Raw genomic sequence first — 20,943 nt, 5'->3', positions numbered from 1 at the left:
CCTTGGCTCTTCCTGACCAGGCAGCCCTCTGAGTCGTCCGTCTCTGAAGGCTGTGGCCACGCAGGTGGAATCCCAGAGCAGTTGGCAGTGGCCTGGTGACAGCCGCTGGGGGCCTTTACCCACAGACGCAGCCATGGGCCCCCCGGCAGGAGTCTCTGAATCCACACGGATCAACAAATACTTCTTCTGGCAGAGGTTCCTTCCTCGGCGTGCGAGCCTGTTCTGAGAAGAGCAGGTAGTGCAGCTCTGAGTTGTGCCTCCTGGAGGAAAACTATAATGATAAGGGACATGGTTTGGCCCCACCTCTTTACTCTTTTGTCCCAGTGGTGTCGTTCGGTTTTCCTTTTAAAAGAGAAGAAAACATCACTGTTTTGAAATGTATTAGCAAAGTTCTTAAGGTGACCTTATGGACACGCACAGCGACATCAGCTTGAAGGGACCGAAGCTCAACCCGTGGTCAAACCAGAGTGTATTGATTGCTGGCAGCAATGACTGCAAAATCGGGAAGCTGGCTTGGAGGTCTGCTCTTGGAATTCAGCCGCCCGCAAAGGCCTCTGCAACTTTCTTCCTGCCCCTGAGGTCCTGTAAGCCGGGTGTTGGGAAGGTAATATTGTTTTCCACAGACAGCTCTCAGCAGTGGCACCCAGCGTGCAGGGACGCCGCGGGTGGGTGCTGAGCTGGGTGTACCCACTCCTGGCGGCCACGCCCCTGCACGCCCTGCTGCACGACGCGGTCTGGGAGCCCCGGCCGAGTAGCAGTGTCCCTGCGGGAGGTGCGAGCTGCTGCGCGGGGTCCGGACACTGGCTCCTCTGCGTGGTCCGCGGCCGCCTCCCTCCCCCTCCCTCCTGCGCGGGTTTTGGGCTTAGCTGCACCCACCTCTCTGCCATTCTGTCCCTGTGGTCCCAGCTGGAAAGGAACCGCCTCCCCTTCGCGGCAGGGCTTGTGGGCAGGGGCCGTGGGTCCCCTGCTGCACGTGCGGGCACAGTGTGACCAGCCCGCCAGGCTCCGGAGGGGCCCTGCCATCAGGTCCCTTCCACTGCAGCAGGGCTGGGAGGCCGGAGGCCGGCCGTGCTGTCTGCGGAGGCTCCCAGGTGGGCCAGCGGGGCCGCAAGGAGGTGTCTGCCGTGGTCCCCGGGAGCGGCCACAAAGCTGTTTCAGTCCTGCTGTGTCTCACACACGTGGTCCATGACGGGGAGCTCGCTCGTCGGTGAAGCATCCTCGACGGAGAGTCCCGGGGCCTCTTGGGTGACAGATTGCCGGCTCCCCTCCAGGCCGTCCCTCCGCCCGGGGACAGGGAGAGGGTGGGTGGGCCCTCCACCCGGGGACAGGGAGAGGGTGGGTGGGCCCGGCCCGCCCAGCAGCGAGGGGCACGTGGGGGCCCACCTGGAAGGTGCTGTGGATGAGGGCGGCTCCGTGCAGGTGGCCGGGGTGGAGGGTGTGGGCGGCCAGGCTGACCCCACTCAGGTCCTTCCCAAGGTGGCAAGTGCGTGTGGCCGGAGCCCCGGAGAGCGGGGGCAGGCGGGGGTGGGGAGACAGGCAGAGCGAGGGGCAGGTGCAGGGAGACAGAGGGAGAGCAAGGGGTGGGCAGAGAGGGGGAGGGGACAGCCAGCGAGAGACAGAGGGAGGGGGGCAGACACGGGGACGGGGGAGCCGTCGGGCGGGAGGAGGCGGCACAGACCTCCCGCCTGGGGGCTTTTGCTGGTCGAGGTTTGAGGAAAACCGGCGTCCGGTGTGTCGGCTGAATTGAGCCTCTGCCGTCACCCCCGGTCCGCGCTGGTCGGCTTCTTCTTTTTCACCTTTTCCAGTGCGATAAGTGACAGTGGGATTTGATCGCTGGTGAGCTTGGACCCTTGTCCCCCATTTATTTTTAACCACTCTTTGGTGACTCTCTTGGTCTTTTTGCTCACCTTCTTAGGGGCTGCTTACCATAGCCTTAGTAACTTACCACGGCCGTCTCTGCGCCACGAACACTGCAAAGAGGTTTCCTCATTCAACTTTTGCATTTTAATTTTGTTTACAGTATTTATTACGAAGGTAACTTTTCACGTTGTCAATTATGTCACTTCTGAAAGTACGCGCTATCATTCACACACGACAGAAGGCAAAGGCCCTTGAGTGTCCGTCCGCCGCGCTTCGACAGTCGTGAGCATCTGAGCGAGTGCTGTCTCTGCCGGACGGTCCGCACCCTAGACAGCTCCCTCCTGCCTCGGCTTCCTGCCTCGCCCAAGACGCAGCCTCCTTCTGATTTTTATCACCATGTCTTAGGATTTCCTGTTCCAGAACTTCGTGTAAACAGAACCTTTGCATGTTGACTCTTTTCTCTCCCGTATCCACAGCCCTGTCAGCACTGGACCCGCTCGCTTCGCTGGTCTTGCAGCCCGTGCGTGATTTCTCCTGTATGTGCGGTTTATTCTTTTTCATTGCTGGGTGGGATTCTTACACACAGACACACACTTCTGCCGCTGGGTTCACGTGTGAGGGACGTCTGGGCTGCGTCGGGCTGGGCTGCCGCGTGCACGGCTGCCACGCACGGTCCCGTGCGGGGCTTTGCACAGATGTGTTTCCACGTCTCTTGGGTCAATCCTGGGCATGGGGGTTGCTAGGTGTTAGGTGGGTGCGTGTTTAGCCTGGTAAGGATGGGCCAAACGATTTCCCGAAGCTGCCGCACCATTTCATACGCCTTTGCTTCATTCTCCAAAAGGCACTCCCAGCGTGTGTGATTGCATAAATCTTCAGGCGTATTTTCTTCTAGCGATTCGCTCATTTTTATTTTCATTTTTGGCATTTAGCTTGCAGTGGTTAGGAGACATCCCCGAGCAGCCCTGCTTCCTGTACAGACTGAACGAACGAGGTGATCTCCTTGGAGATGCGGGCCGTGCTCAGGGCGCGAGGTCCCCACGGCCGCAGCAGCGCGGGGACGTGGCGGCCCTCTGCCGATCTTCTTGCGTGTGTGTCTGTCTCGGCGTTCTTGTTTTGGGGCGAGGCTCTGACCGTCTCTGTCTCCTCCCTCCCCGCCCGCAGCAACAGCAGGAGCTGCTGGCCGTGAAGCACCAGCAGGAGCTGCTGGAACATCAGCGGAAGCTGGAGAGGCACCGCCAGGAGCAGGAGCTGGAGAAGCAGCACCGAGAGCAGAAGCTGCAGCGGCTCAGGAACAAGGAGAAAGGCAAAGAGAGTGAGTGTGCGGCGGGGCCGGCGGGTCGGCGGCGCGCGCGCCCTCGCCAGGCAGCCCTCCCGCTGCCCCGTGGCCCCGGCCCCAGAAGCGGGCTGGATCAGGAGCCGCCTGGCTGCCGTCCCTCCCGGGGCTGTGTTTCCGGGCGCCCCGGCTTCAGGGCTGCTCCACAGCTTTGTCTTCACCTGGGAGCTGCAGGGGCATTCAGCCCCACTTGGGGTTTGACTTAAGCGTTTGCCAGAATGTTTGCAGAGGGGGCTTCCCTGGTGGCGCAGTGGTTGAGGGTCCGCCTGCCGATGCAGGGGACGCGGCTTCGTGCCCCGGTCCGGGAGGATCCCACGTGCCGCGGAGCGGCTGGGCCCGTGAGCCGTGGCCGCTGAGCCTGCGCGTCCGGAGCCTGTGCTCCGCCACGGGAGGGGCCACAACAGTGAGAGGCCCGCGTACCGCAAGACCAAAAAAAAAAAAAAAAAAAGAATGTTTGCAGACTCCTAGTGGCCTGAGAAACTACTAAGAACCATAAAGCATCCCAGGTGCACAGTGATGAGCTTCACCTGTGTGTTCAGCCTTAACTTCTTCAAAGCTGTCTTGTCTTGAGGGCGTTCATGAGCACCTGAACACCAGGTGGCAGCTGGTAGGACGCCCCTTGGCTGAGAGCAGACGCGATGACCCACCTCTCAGGTTGCACATTTGCCCTTTGACCCCAGTTTTTGCTTTCCATCGCAGCAGCTGTGCTTGTGTGAAGACCAGCCTGGTCTGTTAACCTGCAAGAGACACCCAGCTGGATCTTAGCCAGGAGACTCTTCTGGGTGCTGTTCCCCCTTTGAAAATTAGGCAGGATACCCCATGTCAGTGCTGGACAAAGAGCCTGGGGCTCGCACGAAAGGATGGACGCAGTTCGGCCTTCCATCCACGGGGTGCCATGTCCCCCCAGGTTGTGGCTGAACGAACATTCCCTCGTGTGTACTCGGGCCTCTTTGTTCTGATAGTTTGTCGTTTGCAGCGATACACCCAGGACCTGAGGGGGGCGAGTGAACCCACTCTCACATCCCCAGGCTCTGGTCCTTTCCGCCCGAGACCTCAGAGCGCAGGTGAACGCACTGGCCCCCTGTTAAGCCTGCGTGTCAGTAAGTCAGCACGTGCATCTCTCTCCTGTGTCGCGATTGGATGTCGTGACCGTGTGGTGACAACTCTGCCCACATGCTCGTGAGTAAAAGTGGAAGTCTTCAGGCGCTTGACCAGTACATGTTAACCTCCAGAAACCTCCGAAATTCTTTATCCTCAGCTGCTGAAAACGGGTAGCCCCGCGGTCAAATCCCGCTAGCCTCCTAAGTCTGATTCTCTGGGAATTCCTCCTCCGTTGCCGGACCCCCGGGTTGGGAAGCCTGACGTGGGGCTCGGAGCCTTCACTCCCGTGGGTGGACTTCCGTGGTGTAAGTGTTCTCCAGTCTGTGAGTCACCCACCCAGCGGTTGTGGGATTTGATTTTGTTGTGATTGCCCCCCTCCTACCGTCTCACTGCGCCTTCTCCTTTGTCTTTGGATGTGGGGCGTCTTTTTTGGTGAGTTCCAGTGTCTTCCGGTCAATGATTCTGGTGTTCTAGCAAGAGGGAGTGAGAGCACGTCCTTCTACTCTGCCGTCTTGGTCCCTCTCTCAAGTTATATTTTAATTTTCTCTCCAGCTTAAACGCTCTAGCTTAACATTTGTTTAAATTACTTTACAGCCAGTCCTGAACAGAATGTACCATTATTGGGGCGTCTTTTTTGGTGAGTTCCAGTGTCTGCCTGTCGATGATTGTTCAGCAGCTGGTTGTGATTCCGGTGTTCTCGCGAGAGGGAGTGAGCGCACGTCCTTCTGCTCCGCCATCTTGAACCCCGTATTTGTACGTGCTTAGTCATTTTTATACATAAAATTAACAGCTTTTCCAGTTATTACAGCATTTCACTCTTGAAATAAATACACTTTAAATGTATTTTCACTTTAACTGTCTGATAGAGTTTCACTTTAGAAAGCAGGTCAGGAGAGTTTTTATTCCACGTGAAATCTAGTTTTTCTACTAGTATTTGAAAGGAACTACTAAATCTGAACGGTACATCTCGTTGGATCACAACGATTCGGTGCGATGGTGATGTACAGGCTCAGTGATGGCCCCCAGTCGAGATTCCAGAAACGAGGACAGAAAGGCATCAGGAGAAGCGGAGTTGCCGGTTTGGGTTGGCTGCTTGCACCTTGGTCTGTGGGCCACCTCGCGGCCCCGCAGTGGGCTGACGTGCCACGCGGGGTCCATCACACTCACAGCCCTCGCTCCCCGGCCTGCTGGCTTCCACGGCACCCCTGCCACCCACCAGCTGGTCCACGTGGCCACATTGCTCCTCACTACCAGGCTGGTTCGTGCTGGTCCACACAGCCAGGCTGGTCTCACCACCACTGGCTTTGTGCTGAGGGTGCGGCCAGGGTGCTGACCACACCTGAGCCTGCAGCACATGGTGTCAGGAGCCAGCCCCCCAGTCGTGACGCACTGATCTGGGCCAGAGGACGGGGGCCTGTGCTCTCATTTCTAAAACTCCTGGGACGACTCCAGGGTGCAGTGGCGGCTGAGAACCAGGGTCGGGGTCAGTTTCCTCTCGCTGGGTTAGGGGCCTGAGCGTCTTGGCGGCTCAGTGGCCTCCCTCCATGGCTTCCATAGAAGCTGCCCCGTGGACGACAGCACCCCGGTCCTCACAGGCGCCCTTGGGAGGGGCTCTGCTGCGGGCAGGATGGTGCACGGGGTCCAGAGCTAAGGCGCACCTGCTGAGCCCCGTTCACGTGGCCCCGTTCCTTGCCCTCCCCTCCGTGTGCCTCCTACACGTGCTTTTCTTTGGAGCGAGGGACTGGGTTGTTCACAGAGGATGGAGGGTTTAGACTGCCAGCGTTGGCGAGTTGCTGTGCGCCCGGCGCACCCACAAACCCCAGTTCACCAGCCTGGTCTATAGTAACTCCTCCCAGTTTGCCAGAAAGTTCCAGTAAAAGTAACGTCTTCAGCCTCACAAAAAATGAAAAGGTTGGACTTCAGAAAACATGTTTAAAGTAGAAGACGACGTCTGCTGCCTGCCGAGCAGGCCCTTGACGGGGCGAGGGAACGTTCTCTGCTTCCCTCCAAGCTGGTCCCGGTGGCAGCCCCGGCGGTTTTCAGCTTGTGGGCTTGGGTGGTCGGGTTTTATTATTAATAACGGACTGTGTACAGCTGGGTCCTTGGCATGCTTGCGTCAGCTGTGCAGCCCTCAGCGTGTGGCCTTGAGAGAAGGCAGGCCTGGCAGGCGGCGCGCTGGACGCCGCTTGGGCTCCTGAGTGCGCGGGGCCTCACCGATGAACGAGAGTCTTGTTTGTGCAGCTTACGGAGCGTGGGGCGGGGAGGCGCGCGCGTGGCCTTCAGCGTCTCCACTTTGTAAGAGTTTGGAAAGGCAGCGCAGAGCTTCCGTCGTTTAGTTTCTTGGGGTTTTTTAAAAAATGAATTTCTTTTTGAATATTTAATCAAAAGTTTTGTTACACTTAACATTTACTGTACTTTTAATTTTAAGTAATTCTGCAGCTTTCTTGTACTTCTTGATACCAATTCATGCTGTTGATTTGGTAGAACAGTGAATTCTTAGAGTTTATGGCAGTTTTCATCTTGTTCAGCATGAACACACATCTTCAATCAGTTTTATTTGAATTAACCGTGTTTAAGACTCTGAGATACACTGCCTTTAAATTTATATCGAAAGGAAAAATCCAACGGGAGGCAGGTCTTCGCCCAGGGCCCCCGGGGCCGCTGAGCCCCTGGGTCTCTGCCCCCAGCAGGTGGGCCCTGCCCAGATCCTCCTTCCCTTCCTGGGCTTCCTCCAGGGCTTGTCCTCTGATCGCTCCCCCTGGCTTTTATTTACCTCTGGCCCCGCTGGCTGGTTCAGTGCTGGCACAGAGTACGCTCTCTGTAAAGCCTGTCAAATGAATAAATGATCATCAGCAGGAATTAACTTTTTTAAGTAAAACTGGAAACATTTGGTATTCATTTGCTGAAGGTGTTTTGTTGATGCTGGAACTTCATTCAAAGTGGAGAAATCTTTTGAGAGATGGGGGATAACTAGAGCGATGAGGATTAAAATCAGCATCTTCTGTTGTGAATTCTCTCCCTGTCCAGGAACCTTCCGGGTCACCTTATGGGGAAGGAAGTCAGGGTCTGGGGACATGGGTTTGTTTTCCTCTGACTCCATAAGAGCCCGGCAAGGTGCGCTCGCCCACCCTAGAGCTGGCCGAGGGCCCCGTGTGTCCGTGGCCGCCCGGGGACCACGCAGGCACACCTCCTCCTGTGAGGGCCCTGCAGGCGGCTCAGGGGACAAGGGTGCCGTCCACCTCCCAGCCCAGCAGGTGCCTTGGAGGTACCTCAGCCCCCGCCAGGGATGAGCCAGCGTCCCCCCGGACAGGGCAGCTGCCCTTGCCCGTCACCGCATGTATCGTGCGCGTGCCTTCCCTGCTGGAACTGGGCGTCTGTCCTTGTCCCTCTTCTTGGAGCTCCGTAGCCCACGGTGTGAGCCTGGGGTGTGGCCAAAGCAGGGAGCGTGAGCTCTTCCTCAGCGTGGCTCGCTCTGCAGGGGAAAGTGCATCCACGTTAACAGGGCTTTCTGAGCAGGTCGGGCCAGCTGACCCCCAGCCCGTTGGCTCCTGCCCCCTGAGAACCCTGCTTCTTGTCCTGCTTTGCATCATTTACTCCTTCCGGTCCTTTCAGAAGGACCTGAGGGTCAGCTCCTCGGACGGGCCCTCTGGGTCGTGGTCCTCCTCGTTGACCTTGCCCCGTCCCCGCACTGCCAGCACGCTGGAGCCGGACACCAAGCCCCTCATTTGGCTCCCGTTTCTTTCCTGGCGGGGTTGAACCTACCTTGCCCACTCCCCGCTGTAAAGGGCCCTCTGCGCCCCCCGTTCCCTGCCTCCCGCGCCCCCCCTCCATTCCCTGGTTGGGAGGCACTTTGTGTTGTGACACGGCCCACACTTTGCGTATTTTGTCAGGTGTCCACCTGGGGCTGAGAGGCCGTCAGGACTGCCAGGGGGCTGCGTGTCAGGCACGTTATACACAGATTTCAGTGTTTCTATGAGTGTGATTTTTCCGACGAGACAGACAGGCTGAAAGTATTCAGGACGGTCCAAGTCCAGCCCTGGCTGCATTTGGGGGGAACCCGGGGGCCTTGCTCAGAAGCGGAGGTGCGATTTTATACCTCCAGTCACTTCTCACCGCCTGCTCTGGTCACCCTTCCCGTGGCCCTTCGTGCTGGGTGTTGCCAGGTCTGTAACCCTGGGTCTGGGCTGCTCTGCCTGCTGGCTGGTGCACCCACACGCACAACGTCACATAACACGTGGAGCTCGGGCGAGCCTCCCTGCCCAGGTGATGATGAGTTGTCTCCTCGGACGCCGAGAAGGCCTGAGGCAAAAGCCCGTGTGTCCCGATGGACCCTTCCAGATGCGCTCTGGACTCGGTTTAGGGCGCTTTCCTCGTGCTTCCCTGGCTGGTCTAGTTCAGGTCCCTCTGCAGCGTGGAGGACCCTGTTCCCAAGGGGTTTGTTCTGCCTGACCCTGAAGTCCATCGTGAAACGGCCACAGTGGGATGCTGCCTTTAATGCAGACCTACTTATAGCCAGACAGAAATTCAATTTGCGAATGATAACCGATATATTTGGAATTTGATAAAGGTGGCAAGAAAGATATTTCTCTAGTGATATTGACAGTTTATGAGCAATTTCTCAAAATATCTGTAGAGTCTCATACACCAAAATTCATTTCATACATCAGAGTGAAATGGGAAAAAATAATAATAGAAAACCACTAAATGAATGAAAATCCAACACCAGAAAAACAAGGATAAAATGAAAGTGATTGTTTCCCAAACCAGTGAAAAGATCAAATTCAAAGCTTCCAGGAAATGGAAAAAAATCACAATGGATAAACTAGAATAGATGCCATAAAAACAGGCACTGGAACATCTGAATTCGAAAAAACTGAGTCTTTTCCTTCCAGTGTTGGGAAAAATGCAGCTCTCTCGTCTCGTGTTTCTCCTTTAGCCTTACGTAGACACCACCCTCCACAGAGCACTTCACTCCTGACACTTCTGGTCACCAGACATGTGTAGGATTTCCCCGTAACAGGCAATTCTCTGCAACACCGGGTGGGTGTCCTACCATTTCACTCAGTTCTGACACTGTCTCCCCAGAGCAAGCATCAGATCTCGCAGGTTAAGGACTCAGTCCCATAGGAAGATGAACAGCCAGATAGAGAGATACAGAGGGTGAGGTCTGGGAGGGTCCCAAGCACAGGAGACTCTGTCTCGGTGGGGTCGGGGCCCCCCTCCCAGTGCAGTTGGGGTTTTGTGGAGGCTTCCTCACGTGCGTATGATCAGTTACTAACCCCACTTACAGCCCCTCTCCCCACTCTGGAGCGTGAGGGTGGAGCTGAGAATGCCAGTCTTCTCGTCAAGGCTTGGTCTTCCTGGTGACCCTCCCCCACCCAGGAGCCCCATGAGAACAAGGGACGCTTCTCATGCTCTGATCACGTAGGAAACTGCAAGCGTTTTAGGAGCTCTGCACCTGGACCAGGCCAGAGACCACTGTTTTCTGTTATCTCACAGCATCAGAACATAATCCACACTTTAAAGGGAAATGAGAGACCAGGACAAACCTTGCCTGTACAAGCAGAATGCAGAGCCAGGAGCCAGGACTCTGGTGAGATCGAGTAACGGAACAGCCTCACCTGGGGCTGGCCACCCTCAGTGCCCTCCCTGGACCATGTGGCGCTTACAGCATAAGTGTGAGGTTTAAATGTGCCACACCTAGCATGTGGTGGCTGCCAATAAATGTACTACTGAAGAAAAGCCACACGCACTAAAGGCTACACATTTAAAGTGTACACACAGACCCACAGCAGCACCACACACGCAACGGGAAGACTCTGAAAGAGAAGTGAGGCAAGGACGTAAAGGCGCGTCACTGGAGAGAAGAACCAGTGCACGTCCGTCCTGGTGGTTATCAAGGACCTGGCAGAGGGAATCCAGCCAGTCTTATTTGCAGCAAGCAGTACTCCTGAGTACTGCTAGACAAGGGTCAGGTGGTACTCCTGAGTACTGCTAGACAAGGGTCAGGTGGTACTCCCGAGTACCATTATAGGTAGAGACATGGGTCAGGTGGTACTCCTGAGTACTGCTAGACAAGGGTCAGGTGGTACTCCCGAGTACCATTATAGGTAGAGACATGGGTCAGGTGGTACTCCTGAGTACTGCTAGACAAGGGTCAGGTGGTACTCCTGAGTACTGCTAGACAAGGGTCAGGTGGTACTCCCGAATACCATTATAGGTAGAGACATGGGTCAGGTGGTACTCCTGAGTGCTACTGGATAGAAACACAGGGTGAAGTAGTACTCCTGAGTATTGATAGAGACAAGGGTCAGGTGGTACTTCTGAGTACTGATAGAGACACAGGGTCAGGTGGTACCACTGAGTACCGATTGACAAGAGTCGGGTGGTACTCCCAAATACTACTAGGTAGAGATGCAGGATCGGGTGATACTCCTGATTACTGATAGAGACACAGGGTCAGGTGGTACTCCCGAGTACCGATAGAGACTCGGGTTCACTGGTACTCCCGAGTACTAATAGAGACACAGGGTACCTGCTCCTGGTCTATGGCCAGTGGGGTTGCACTTGGTGGTCACGTATAGAGGCATTTTGGAGAACAACTTAGAAGGTGCTTCAGGGGCTGTAATATTGTTTTGTTGGATGTAGGCATTTTGCTCAGCTCTTCAGAGGACATGATCCTAAGCGTGGGGGATGATATTTACTTATAAACGTTGACACGACATGGTTTCTAACAAGAACAGCAAAAGGAAATGTCTAAAAATGTCTCCCAGTCGGGAAAGGGTTTTGTAAACTCTGCATCGCTCACCTCGTGGAGCGTTTTCCCAGCATCACAAATGCTGTTTGAATTCCGTGTGACAACAGGGAAAACACTCACCGCTATCTCTAATGGAAGGGTGGGTCCGAAGTGCCCTGGAGTCTGATTGCAGCTCTGAGGAAAACGGATGAGGTGCCGGCAGACCTTGAGTCAGGGTGGTGGGCTTGGACTTGGTGTGTGTCTGTTTCTCAAATTGGCCAGTTTCCTCTAATGGGGCTGTGGGCAACCGCTACGACCACCAGAAAAAAACACAGAACCCGCGGTTTCAGCTTTAGTCCGACTTGGTGAAACGCGCTTTGTCTCGGTAGGTGGCTGTAGGCTGGAAAGAGCAGGCCCGTCCCCTGACAGGGTTGGAAAGGAGCCCAGCTGCCCTGTCCCTGCCCTCTGCCAGGTCCCGGGAGGCACGCCTCATCCCGTCACACGGGTCGCAGCCACGATGCTTCAGTTTGCGCAGAGCCTTTTCTCTGAGGCTCTGTTCCTTCTTGCTACGGTGAGAAGGAAACCACCCTGCTGCTCCGCCTAATTCAGCACCTCCTTTTATGTAAGAATGTTAGAACTTCCTTCAGCAGTGGGTTTGTGTTAGGTTACAACAGGATTTTGTGCTGATTACCGCTGCATTTTAACTAGGATGCAGTTACGTAAAATACTCCTGGGAAGAAGAGCTCGTCCTTCAAGCCCTCCCGTCCTTCTCTTTTCCCTGAGATGCTCTCTGGCGTCGGCAGCGTCCTGAGTGGGAATCCCACCCTCTCCGTCCCTTTCCTGCCTTTTCCGGCACGTGGTTCAGGGTCCCCTGGGGCAGAGCCTTGAGTCACCCGCCTCTGCTTTCTCCCGCGCCAGGTGCTGTGGCCAGCACAGAAGTGAAGATGAAGCTACAGGAGTTTGTCCTCAATAAAAAGAAGGCGCTGGCCCACCGGAACCTGAACCACTGCATGTCCAGTGACCCTCGCTACTGGTATGGGTAAGTGGAGGGGCCGGGTCTCCCCTGCGCCCGGGTGCGTGGGGTCTGGGGGTAGACCAGAGTGGTGCTCAGCTCTTCACCCGGGAGGGCGTGGAATCAGAAACTCCATGAGCCGGCAGCACACGTGGTCAGACCAGAGGGGTCTGGTGGATGCACGTGGCAGTCGTCCAGGTGCGGAGGGGGCCTGTCTTTAAACAAACCTTAAAGAGATGTTCGTGGGGCTGGTGCCTGACCGTTATTCCTGGCTCCTCTTGCAATTCTTTGGCCACAAAAAGAACCTCTTAAAAAAGGACTCTGGTCTGAGTCGTCCGTATGCACCTCCCGAATTTCTACCCGCTGTGTTATCGATTCCCGGGCAAGTCAAAAGCACCTGTGGTCTTTTTATTGTTTTTATCCTAAGAACCCTCTCCCAGAGCCTGCATAATTGACAGAGACCACAAAGTGCCTTGTTCGTGCTCAGAACTGAAAGCCAAAGAAGTCGTTAACTTTGTGGCGAGGATGCTCGTGTGCCGGGGGTCTTTCCTCGGGGCCTGCGCGCCGCTCAGCAGGGCTGGCAGTTGACACATGCCGAGTTGGAAGCGGAGTGACAAAGTTATGTGGCTTTAAACCATGGTCAAAGGTGCCTCAGATTTTTGCTTTGACTATACTTTTCTACAACTTTCAAGGCTTTTTTTCTGTTCTGGAAGAAACCTCACAGGGTAGTTTTCATAAATGAAAATGTGATTATCATGAATTCATTGGGGGAAAAATGTAGCTCTTCTGGAGCCCCCAGACGGACAGCATTTCTGCTAAAATGCCGCCAGATCCCACCGGAATGAACCCATTTGTTTCAGTAGATGACGCTGGTTATCGTGGTATAACATGAAAGGCGTTTCCGTTCCGAGGCCGTTTCTGCTGTGAGTGTCTGCAGCCCCTCAGGCCACACAGACGCTCAGCCCGCACTCACACGAGCAGGCTGTCGTTCATGCCATTCAGCCAGTGACACGACTCGCCCTGATCAGAGACGGCAGCGGTGGTCCCCGAAAAGCCATACACAGCAGCCATGTGCCCCGGAGCGATGGAGAGTTCTGGGGCAGCACGCCTGGAGACCCCACGGTGTGGTGGCACCGATCCGTGGTCTCCCCACTAGTGACAGCACCCTGGGTGTTGCAGTGGGAAAGCTCCATTTCCCCCTTTGGGGGAGGTTGCCAGGCAGATGCCCTGCCGCGTGGTAGGTTAGGGAGGGAGGGAGGAGAAGCCGGGCGGGCGGGCCGGCGGGTGAGGACGTGGGGACCGCCCAGGAGCAGCCCGGTAGGGCAGGGGTGAGGAGGTGCTCCTAGATCCTCCACGGGGGAGGCGATGGGATCCGAGGGTCGGGACGCGCCTGGAGCCGTTTCAGGAGAGGGCCTATCCTGGGGAGGCGAGCCCAGCTGGGGGGCTTCGGGAACAGCAGTAAGAGTGCTGTGGGCCCTAAGGAGGTTGGGTGGTGAGGGCAGAGGTCATGGTCAACCACGATGGGGTCTCCGGACAGTGGCCACAGTGACGTGAAGAGATCGGGGCGGCCAGTGCCAGGACACCCCGTGAGTGGTGGGGTGAGGTGTTCCCGCTGGCAGGAATAGAGGCCGTGATGGTGTGCTTGTACCTGACGGGGAGGACGGAGCCCGCAGGATGGGAAAGTGCTGGGGGCTGCCGGGGAGGGGTGGTCTCCGCAGAGCTGCACGTGCCAAGAGGTTGGAAGGGAGAAAGGGCTTTGGGGAGGAGGGGTCAGCAAGAAGCACCTGGGAGCCAAGAAGGGGCAGGTGGGGGCATGCAGGGCAGCTAGGCCTGGGGGCAGGGTGCCAGAAGGGGCTGACATGCCGCTCCCTGGTGAGCAGGGCGGCTGAGACCTGGCGGACGCTTGCTTGCCCGGGTCCAGCGTTTGGTGGGGAGCTCCCTCTTCCCCGGGGGACTGGGCCGTGCGGGCTGCAGTGGGGACGGACTCGTCTCAGCGGAGTCAGCCGGGGACGGGTTTGTTTGTCTTGGGTTTGGCACCTTTCTCGTTTTGTCACCCAAAACCAAACCAGATCGTGGACCACATTCACTTGCTGCATGAAGGCAAAACTTTGCTGGAAAACCAATCCAGCAAAAAAACAATCTTGATAGGGAAAGAACCGCACCTCGACCCTGGCCGACCCTGCCTTCGTGCCACAAATGATAGTCAGCTTAAGTGTCATGGACCTGAACATAAAAGCTAAGTTGTTAAAACTTCCAGAAGAAAACATAGGAAACAGTTTTCATGACCTTGGGGAAGAGGTAGGCAGAGAGTTCTTAAAACACCAAAATCTTCAACTATAAACCAAAAAACATAAACTTAATCAAAATGTAAAACTTTCACTGTTTGGAAGGCCCCCTTAAGAAAATAAAAAGGCAAGGCACAGGCAGGAAGAAAATATTCGCAATGCATGTATCTGACAGAGCACTTGATCCAAAACATATAAAGAACTCCTACAACTCAATAACAAAAAGCAGGCAACCTACTGAAAAAGTATGGGCAAAAGACGTGACCCGATACCTCACAAGATAAAGATGCGAATGGTCAGTAAGTACATGAAAAGATGGTGAGTCATCCGGGAAATGCAATACGCAGCAAGATGCCCCCTCACACCCAGTGGGTTTGAAATTGAACAAACCCAGTGTCGGCCAAGGCGTGGAGGCCCTGGACCCCTACACGTGGCCAGCGGGGACTGAAGTGTCACAGCCACCATGGCAGTTTCCTATGAAGGTAAACATACTCCCACCCCATGACCTGGCCACGCTCCTAGGTGTTTCTCCAGGAGAAGGAAAGTCTTCCATCCGGGCAGAGACTTGTGTCCCCATGGTCATAGCAGCTTTATTCATTATCGCCAGAGAACGGAAGCAGCCGAGTGCCCGCCAGCAGGTGAAACACAGGGGCACCCTAGTCTGCTGCTCAGCGAGGCCCAGGGCTGCCCGCCAACACCTAGAAACGTTAAGCTTGGTCGAAGGCGCAGAGTCTGTGCCTTGCGATGCCTTTGCAAGCAGTTCTAGGGTCAGCACAGCTGAGCTGTAGTGTCACTACAGGAAGCCAGGCGGCAGGGGCCGGGGGTGGAGATCCCTTGCCAGAGGGCAGCGGGCCTTCCGTGAAGGTGACGCTGCTCTGTGGCGTTATAGGCGTGGTGGTTCCACGGTGTACGCTTGTGAAAACCCCCAGCTTTAAGCTCATCCTATGAGACTGTGGTGGCTGTCCGTGTGGCAGCCACCAGCCACGTAGGCTCCAGGGCGTTGAAACAGGCTGTTCAGATTGAGACAAGCTGTGAATGTCAGACACGCCGGATCTCGGAGCCTCGTGGGAAAAAAGAACCGGGACTATTTCAGTAATACTTTTTAGATTGATTACATGTTGAAATGATAGGATTTGGGATAAACTGGGTTAAGGAGAGCACTGAAGTTGATCTCACTGCTTCCTTTTTGCTCATGTGCACGTGTCTATGAGAGAATTTTAAGTTGCACCTGTAGCTGGTGTTACTTCTGTTGGACAGTGCTGGTGTGAGCGAGGACAAGTTTTATTTATTTTAAATCACCTGCATAAATCTGAGGTAATAGGAAAGGCCAATGGTTGACAGACTTGAAGGGGCCGAATTTGTGTTCAGCTTTATTCTGTATTACAATCAGGGGAACGTTTAGAAAGAAAACAGGGCATATTTGTTTTTCCATCTTCATCAGGGAGGACTGTCTTTAAAACAAGGTGCCCCTCCCATCAGCCAGGGTCACAGCAGAGACACACCCCATCTGCTTCCTCCCCGGGCTGGAGTGAAGGGTTGAAAACCTGGAAGACGATTCTGGTTGGGGCTGAGTTAGACAGAAGAGCGGCGGTTCAGGTTCTGCCCCCGGGGTACAAAGGGGGTGTGTGCGTGCCTGTGTGTGCGCGCGTGTGCGCAGCCGGGGACAGGACTTGGCGTTGGCTCACACGTCCAGACTCTTGCTTTGCTGGGGGCAGATGTGAGGCCTGGGCTGTGTGATGAGGGATGGGTGCCCCCACCCGCTGAGGGCACGTGGCCTGTGTTTTCCTCGGGAGCCCTGAGCACGGGGCACCTAGTGATGAGTTGGTTTCCCTCGGTTTTGCGCGGTTTGGGGAAGCCAGGCTGCGGTGCGTGAGATGTGTCACTCTTGAAGCCTGGATTCATCCGCGCTGGTACCAGCTGGGTCAGTCCGGCTGCCTGCTCTGGGCCACACTCTCTTGGACGACGCAGAGCAGGTCTGCTGAGAGCTCTCAGGCCAGCACACAGGCAGCTTCATGCCAGCTGCCTCCTGTTCTGGCTCATCTTAAGACTGGACAAGAAAGTGAGGATGTGAATACTGACAGCAACGCAAGAGATCAAAACAGAAGAGAAAATCTATTAGATCTTAAACAAATAGCTTTTCCTACTTCTGGCTTAATTACGAACAAACTCTACCATTAAAGTATAACTATAAGAGTTATTATTACCTATAATATTTTATTAATCATAATTGTCTGTTTTTTTAAATCACGTAATACACACACAGGCCTTTCCATGTTTCTTATGAAGGAGAAAGTGATCTCTTTCCCAGGTTAGAACTTGGCACTGAAGGAGAGGTTTGGAACCGGCCAAGGCCATGCTCCCTGGAGGATGCGGCCTGAAGATGTCAGGTGCAGAGAGAATTGCCCTCAGACCTCTAATGGGGTTGTGCAAGGATGGCCCCCCGGGGTGAGGCCTGGCGGCACAACATGAAGAGGGCACAGCCAGCGTGAGGGTGGCCGGTCCGGCCCTGGCCCCCTTGACATGCGTCCTGATGGGGAGGTGCTGTGCCCTGGGCAGAGGGGGTGTGCAGCCTGGCAGGGCGGTTCTCCGGGGCTCTCTGGGCGCTTCCCATGATGCTGCCAGCTGGGATCCTGGGATCGGGCTCCGTGATCACCACGTTCTCTGCACCGGTTTGCTCTCAAGTATTTCAATATCCACCTGTAAGCATTTCAGTGCTCACATTCTTAATTCAAATAACACCAGGTGCGTAGCTGTGGAGTACTGCGTATTCAAATAAATAGTCTGACAAGTTCCGCATCAGTAAGTTGGCAAATTCGTGTCAAGTCATGAAGCAGATTACACAGTTTAAAGACTCGCAGGATCCATTACACCTTCAGCGCTCCCAGCGAGGCTGAGCCGGCAGGCCCGCCCGCAGGACGCTGGCTGATGGTCAGTCCCAGGCACGGCAGCGCCCCTCCTCGTCCCGAGGTCCGGCCCCCACATAGAGCCTCCTCCTGGCGGCCGCCCCGTCCAGCATTCCAAGGGCTTTGCGTTGTGGCCGGCTGCTCATAAAGCAAGTACATTTCATCAGTCAGCTCCCAGGGCAGAGGTGTTGCCGCCAAGCCCTCCCTCCCCAAGGAAGGGGAGGTGGCTGGGGCCACCGTCCCCGTGAAGGCACTTCTGCTGAAGGGAAGTCCCCACGTGGCTCCTGCCCTCAAGAACCAGACGTCACCAGCACTGTCCCCAAAGCCCCCCGCCAGGTCTCAGCTGCGTCCGGCACGCCTGTGTCCCTTGCACCTGGAGCCCACCTGTCCTCCCTCTGTCCCCTGTGTCCTGAGGACCGTCCCCTCTGTGGCCAGCGGTGACACCCCCCGCCCAGCCTGAGAACAGAGCCGGTCGGGAGACACCCGAGAGGAAGAGGCTGGGCAGAGCCCAGGCGCCGGGACCACGGGCGCGCGGTCGTGCCGGCCTGCTGTCCCCGGCGCCGAGGGCCCGGCAGGGGAGGCTGCGGTCGGCGTTTGTTCGCTTGTTCAGTGTTGGTTTTGTGTCGTTTCAGTCTTGCCCCAGAGAGGAGGCCAGTCTGCCCGGGAGGCCGGCTGCGAGCTGGGCTGGCGCGTCAGAGGAGGACCGGCGTCGTGGGGACCTGTGCGGGGCTCCCGTGCGCGCTGCCCTGCACGGCCACGTGTGCCCGTGCGCGCGGGTCACTAAGCCTCTGTCCTGCCCGTTCTCTGCAGGAAGACGCAGCACAGCTCCCTGGACCAGAGCTCCCCGCCCCAGAGCGGGGCGTCGGTCTCCTACAGCCACCCGGTCCTGGGCATGTACGACGCCAAAGATGACTTTCCTCTCAGAAAGACAGGTCGGTGCGGGGGCTGCAGCGGGCGGGCAGGGGGTCCCAGACGGGGAGGGATACCTGGACGAGGAGGACGCGCTCCGTGTCCTGGGAGGCCTCCCAGGTGCGCTTCTCGGGCTTACGTCAGCAGTTCCCTCACAAACCAGAAGGATAAGCGTGTTCAGACACAAGCAGGGCTCCCAGGGCTCTTGGACTTTCTCCCGCGGTGACGGTTTAAGCGGGCAGCGCCTTTTAAGAAAAATCAGACCGGCCGTGGGCCGTGCATTAGGGTGGCCGGAAGGCCAGGGCCCGGAGGAGAGGTGTTTCTGGAAGCTTTGCCCCCGAGAAGCGAGGGCCTGGGCTGTGGAGGGCCGGCTGCCCTGGTCTCAGAGGTGACAGGTGGAGCCCACGGCCGCAGGGCCGCGTGGGAGATGCCGGGTGCCTGCTTCGTGGAAATGGGTCCGTGCGACACAGCTTCTTCTTCGCGAAGACGAATCCTGTTTCCTGCAAAGGATTTTGGTCCGTTCTGGACAGCAGTGCTCTAAAGCGGCTTCTTCACCCGAGGGGTGAGGTGTCGGGAGCAGAGCGCTCCGTCCTAAGGACAGGAGACGTGGGGCCTCCCGGGAGGCAGAGCTGCGCCCCGGAGAGCGTGTGGCGTAGCAGACCCCGAACGGGAGCCGGAGGTGAAGGGAGGGGGAGTTCAGCTCAGCCTCCGTGGACTTGACCCCAGCACAGGTGTGGGAGGCAGGGCCCCCCCCGCCCCCCGTGTCAGGGGGCAGGTCGGGGGCGCGAGGGGCGTCAGGAGCAGAAGGGAGCATTTGGCCGCTCGTGGGCCGTGCGCACAGCCGCCAGTGAGGCCAGCGGGGACACGGAGCCGCGCCCTCCAGCCCCTCTCCCGCCCTTCCCCGTCAGCGTTCCCTCGGGGGTGGCAGGGTCCGGTTGGTAGAGTGAGCGCGGGGCATACCTGTGGCCCGTTTTACCCAATCCAGTCACTGGAGACCCCTCGGTGAGCCTTCACGGCCCTGCTGTCAGCGACTGCTGTCCCGGTGCTTCCTTGACGGCCCCAGGGGACAGAGTCCAGGTCTGCAGGCAGCCGCGTGCCTGTTACCAGCTCAGGGCCGGCAGCGGCCCCCGGGTGGACACCGGCGCTGGGTGCCTTGCCGGGTCGCAGGACAGTAAGCCGGGGTCCACTGGCTTCCTGGCACTTAGCCTGCAGGGGGTGCGCCCACTCCAAGGCAGCGCCGCGTGCCCAAGCCCGAGCGGCGGCTGCCAGCCCGCCTGTGTCCTCCCTGCGATTCGTGAGCGAGCAGTGGCCGGGTGCTCCCTGGGTGCCGGGCCCTGAGCTGGCGTGGCAGGCGGGGGCACGGGCCACAGGCCTCAGCCTCCAGTCCCGCAAGAGGAGGTGAACGGCAGGGTCCAGGCCCAGGGTGGACGTGAGGTTCCGCCACGGGGCCCGGCCAGGTGGGGGCCCAGGCACGTGGAGGGCAAGGCGAGGTTTTCACCCCAGTACAGACAGAGTGGGCCGAGGCCCCGTCTCAGGTCTCTGCAGAGGCCCTGGCCCGATGCGCCGCCTCTGGGGGGCCCCACTCCGCAGCCTGCACCCCAGCAGGGCCTCCACCGCCCGACAAGGGTCTGCCGGAGGCAAGGTGGCGCACAGCAGCCGGGGTAGAGCGGGGTGTCTCTGATCGCTGCGGCCACGTGTGTCAGTGAGTAAGCGAAGCTTTCCCTGCCTCCTGGTGAGCTGACCGGTAGTTGTGCTAGTTTATTTTACGTCCACGTGTAGCGTGGGTCGAGGTCACCGGGGAAGAGGGCACAGCCGCCTTTGTCACACGTGATGCTCGCCTCTGCAGTCTGGGAAGGGGCCGGTCGCCGCGCGGTCCATGTGTTGTTCTGATGCAGTTTGCGGAACCCGCGGCTTCCTGGTGGCCTGGGCAGGTGTGGGCAACGCCCACACCGTGTATAGTTGTCCCTGGGTGCGTCAGGCGCGGGGTGGTAGATGCCCTGCGGCTGTTGCTCAGGCCGGGCCAGGGAATCGGCCCTTTCTGAGCTGCCCGGGCGGGGAGAAGGGGGCTCACTCCACCGTGCCTGGCCCTGCCGGGCCCCCTCCGCTTCTGGCCCCCGCAGGGGGCTTTTGTACTGAGCTGTCTGCCATCAACTCTGTGCTCATTAAACAGTGGGTGTGAATGTGCTCAGAAGGTTTTCAAAAAGGCTTTGTTGTGCTTTGCGGAGAAACTTGTAGAGATGGCGAGTATGGTCAAGTACTAGGCAGTGTCTACGTTGAGAAGGGCCTCACTTCAAACTTCGATCTCCGTCAGACTTGGACTCCTTGTCACATGAGAAGTGAGATCTTGAACGAACCTTTTGCAGATATGCACTGTTCACATCTGAGCTTGCCGGCCGCTGAGATACGCTGTCTAAGTTACTGAGTAGGAAAGAGGCTGCAGAAAAACACCAGAGTCTCCAGCGCCAAGTAGAGCGCTGCTTTAATTAAAAAATCACAAAGGGAATGCACGCATACGACAAATGAAAACATAAGTAAAACGCACACATCTGCACGTTACCCCCCAGAGACAGCTCCCGTTACGGGTTTGGCATCTCTCTGAGCAGATGCGGTCTATGCCCGTGTGTAGGGTGTGCATGTGTGTGTGTGTGTGTGTGTGTGTGTGTGTGTGTGACGTGTACGGACAGTCTCTTTGTCAACAAAAACACCTGCTTTGCCCTTTGGCTGCAACTTTAGTTTTCAGTTAACACTGTATCGTGGGTACCACTCCGTTTCAATGTATCAAGATCAGCACCTTTTTCTATATT

The 20,943-nt window shown here is 57.0% G+C and overlaps 1 protein-coding gene across 22 annotated transcripts in view; it reads left to right on the top strand.

Annotated features, from left to right (window-relative positions):
* HDAC4 (histone deacetylase 4) overlaps positions 1–20,943 on the top strand; it is a 259,275-nt gene that overhangs the window by 156,352 nt on the left and 81,980 nt on the right. For 15 of the 22 annotated variants that reach the window (XR_008619437.1, XM_055090985.1, XM_055090956.1 and 12 more), the window contains exons 4-5: positions 11,949–12,069; positions 18,041–18,162. Coding sequence is in view for 21 of the 22 variants with exons in the window: in XM_055090985.1 (XP_054946960.1) it covers positions 11,949–12,069; positions 18,041–18,162 (243 nt within the window). In the remaining variant the exon portion in view is untranslated. Of the gene's footprint in view, positions 1–3,021; positions 3,173–11,948; positions 12,070–18,040; positions 18,163–20,943 lie in introns of all 22 variants that reach the window. The other 7 variants (XM_055090994.1, XM_028483300.2, XM_055090965.1 and 4 more) reach the window with 1 other exon arrangement.

Source organism: Physeter macrocephalus, chromosome 2 (assembly GCF_002837175.3).
Source record: "Physeter macrocephalus isolate SW-GA chromosome 2, ASM283717v5, whole genome shotgun sequence".
Taxonomy (NCBI): Eukaryota; Metazoa; Chordata; class Mammalia; order Artiodactyla; family Physeteridae; genus Physeter; species Physeter macrocephalus.
This window is presented reverse-complemented; position numbering and strand designations above follow the sequence as displayed.